The sequence below is a fragment of the Eimeria necatrix genome, genomic scaffold (assembly GCF_000499385.1).
Source record: "Eimeria necatrix Houghton genomic scaffold, Enh_scaff191, whole genome shotgun sequence".
In the NCBI taxonomy this organism is placed as follows: Eukaryota; Apicomplexa; class Conoidasida; order Eucoccidiorida; family Eimeriidae; genus Eimeria; species Eimeria necatrix.
Window position 1 is genome coordinate 18,149 of NW_013655090.1, and position 2,363 is coordinate 20,511.

General features: G+C 55.1%; 1 protein-coding gene across 1 annotated transcript; it reads left to right on the top strand.

The window, feature by feature from the left end:
* Positions 1-437: 437 nt before the first annotated feature.
* On the top strand, positions 438-2,245 carry ENH_00024950 (hypothetical protein; the record flags this gene model as incomplete). The annotated part of the gene is made up of 3 exons (XM_013584667.1): positions 438-611; positions 1,543-1,665; positions 1,907-2,245. The coding sequence occupies 3 exons, from the start codon at positions 438-440 to the stop codon at positions 2,243-2,245; spliced, it is 636 nt and encodes a 211-aa protein (XP_013440121.1).
* Between the last annotated feature and the right edge of the window lie 118 nt (positions 2,246-2,363).

Consider the following 2,363-nt stretch of genomic DNA (forward strand, 5'->3'; position numbering starts at 1 on the left):
TGGTGATGGTGATGGTGCTGATGGTGATGATGCTTCTCGCGCTGCTGCCGTTGCTGCAGCTGTTGCTGCTGCAGCAGCTGCTGCAGCTGCTGCTGCTTCTGCTGCTGCTGCAGCTGTTGCTGCTCTCTCTTCCTGGATCGTTCGCGAACAGCCCGCTTCCTTCCCCCTTGTGCTCTTTTTGCATTTATTTAATTACAATGAAATCAAATTAAATAAATTAAATTAAATTAAATTAAATTAAATTAAATTAAATTAAATTAATTCTTCTATTTGCTGCTGCAGCGCTGCTGGTGACAGACGAGTGCGCGCGGAACAGCAGCGCGCTGTGCGGCGGCTCTTTGCTGCTGTCTGTACACCTGAAGCACTTGGGCTTCTCGAGTGTCTTGGCAGTTTCCCGGAGAAAGTGGAGAGCAGCAAACCAAGCAGCAAGAGTTCAAATGCTGCAGCACACTCTCCAAGACTTGCTGCAGCAGCAGCAGCAGCAGCAGCAGCAGCAGCAGCAGCAGCGGGTCACGCCGCTGCGCGATCGAGAGCTGGAGCAGCAGCGGCTGCTGAACCCGCGAGAGCGTGAACAGCAGCAGCAGCAGCAGCAGGAAGCCCAGCTGCAGCGGGTGTGTCAGTAACAGCAGCAGCAACAGCAGCAGCAGCAGCAGCAGCAGCAGCAGCAGCAGCAGCAGCAGGAGCGGTGAGGCGTCGCCTGGAGCGACACATGGTTTTATTTTTAAAGCGACTCGAATTGGCGGGCTTAATGCCGTTTAGCCGAGGGGCTGTTGAGGCCTAGGGTTTAGGGTTTAGGGTTTAGGGTTTAGGGTCTCGAGTCGAGTGCGGGCAATCGGCCGGTCGCAGCAGGCAAATTTGAAGCCTAAATTGAATAAAATGGATATTAAATGGATATTAAATGATATTAAATGATATTAAATGGATATTAAAGGTCTAAAAAGCTCAATTAAGTCCAAAAGCCTCTCAGCGAAACGCCGTTGCAACTTGGTCTGAAGGAGGCGTACTGCTCGCTGCGGTGTACGTACACCCGAGAGGCTGCAGCGGCTAGACCGCTGCGGCGGCGGCCGCGCGGAGATCTTCGCTGCAGAGTTTTTGGGAATTGTTAATTGGAATTAATTTGGGAAATAAAAGAATAAAATGCGGCATTTTAGAGATTAAAACGGGGGTTTAGGGAGTTTGAGCGGCATGCACAGCGCCGCGGCGCCAGGGGGTGTGAGCGGGAGCCGCGGGCCGGGTGGCTGCGGAGTTGGGGGTTTGAGTTGCAAGTTTTGGCCGCTTTTAAGGTTTGTTTTGGGATTTGTTTGGAATTAAAACTGGAAAAAGAGTTTTAATTGCATTTGCAGAGGCGGAAGCAGCGGGGAAGTCCGGGAAGCGAGGCGGGAGCTCGGGGTGGAGTCCATCGCCGAGATCCGGGGCGCCGGGGGCATTTCTCGGGAGCTTTTTGCGGGCAAAGTTTTTCTTTTTCGTGCAGTTTGCATTAATTGGGGAAATTAAATGTATTTAATTAAATAAAATTGGAAAAAAAGGGAAATTCGGGCGAAGGAGCGAGCGGCTGGGGCCGTCCGCGCAGCAGCAGCTGCGACGATCGGCTCTCCACTTGTTGACCAGCAGCAGCAGCAGCAGCAGCAGCAGCAGCAGCAGCAGCGGGCGGCGAGACTGTTTGGCGTGAGGCGTACAGACAGTGGGAATTGCTTTGCTTTGTTGGTTTTTCTTTTTTCGTTTCTTTGAGTTGAATTGTTGCTTCGGGCTCGAGCTAGGGAGGGAGCAGCAGCAAGAACCGCAGCAGCAGCAGCAGCAGCAGCAGCAGCAGCAGCAGCTTCGTGAGCTGGCAGCGTCGGTTCTCGAGACAGTCGGCGCCTTTTTTGCTGCTGCTTGCTGGGCCTCGCGCTGCATTTGTGTTTCTCAGAGCTGCAGCAGCAGCAGCAGCAGCAGCAGGAAGTTCTCGGAAGCAGGGCTCTTCGGGCGATCTTCTCGGGAGCAGCAGCAGCAGCAGCAGCAGCAGCAGCAGCAGCAGCAAATTGAAGAAGGAAGGGGTCTCCATTGGAAGCGAAGGGTCCCTTTGCTTCGATTTGCGTCTCCTCCCTCCCGCGCCCTCGGACCCTCCCCAGCAGCAGCAGCAGCAGCAGCAGCAGCAGCAGCAGCAGCTGTTGGCTGCGGATCGCGCCCGATGCTCGTGGCTGCGCGAGCAGCAGCAGCCCGTGCGACAGCAACTGGCGGAGCTGCTTCTGCTCCGAGAAGACTCTGAGCCGCTGCTGCTGCTGCTGCTGCTGCTGCTGCTGCTGCTGCTGCTGCTGCAGCAGCAGCATTTCGTCTGCAAGAATGGCGGTGCTTCGCGCGCTTCTCTCCTTGCTGCTGCTGCTGCC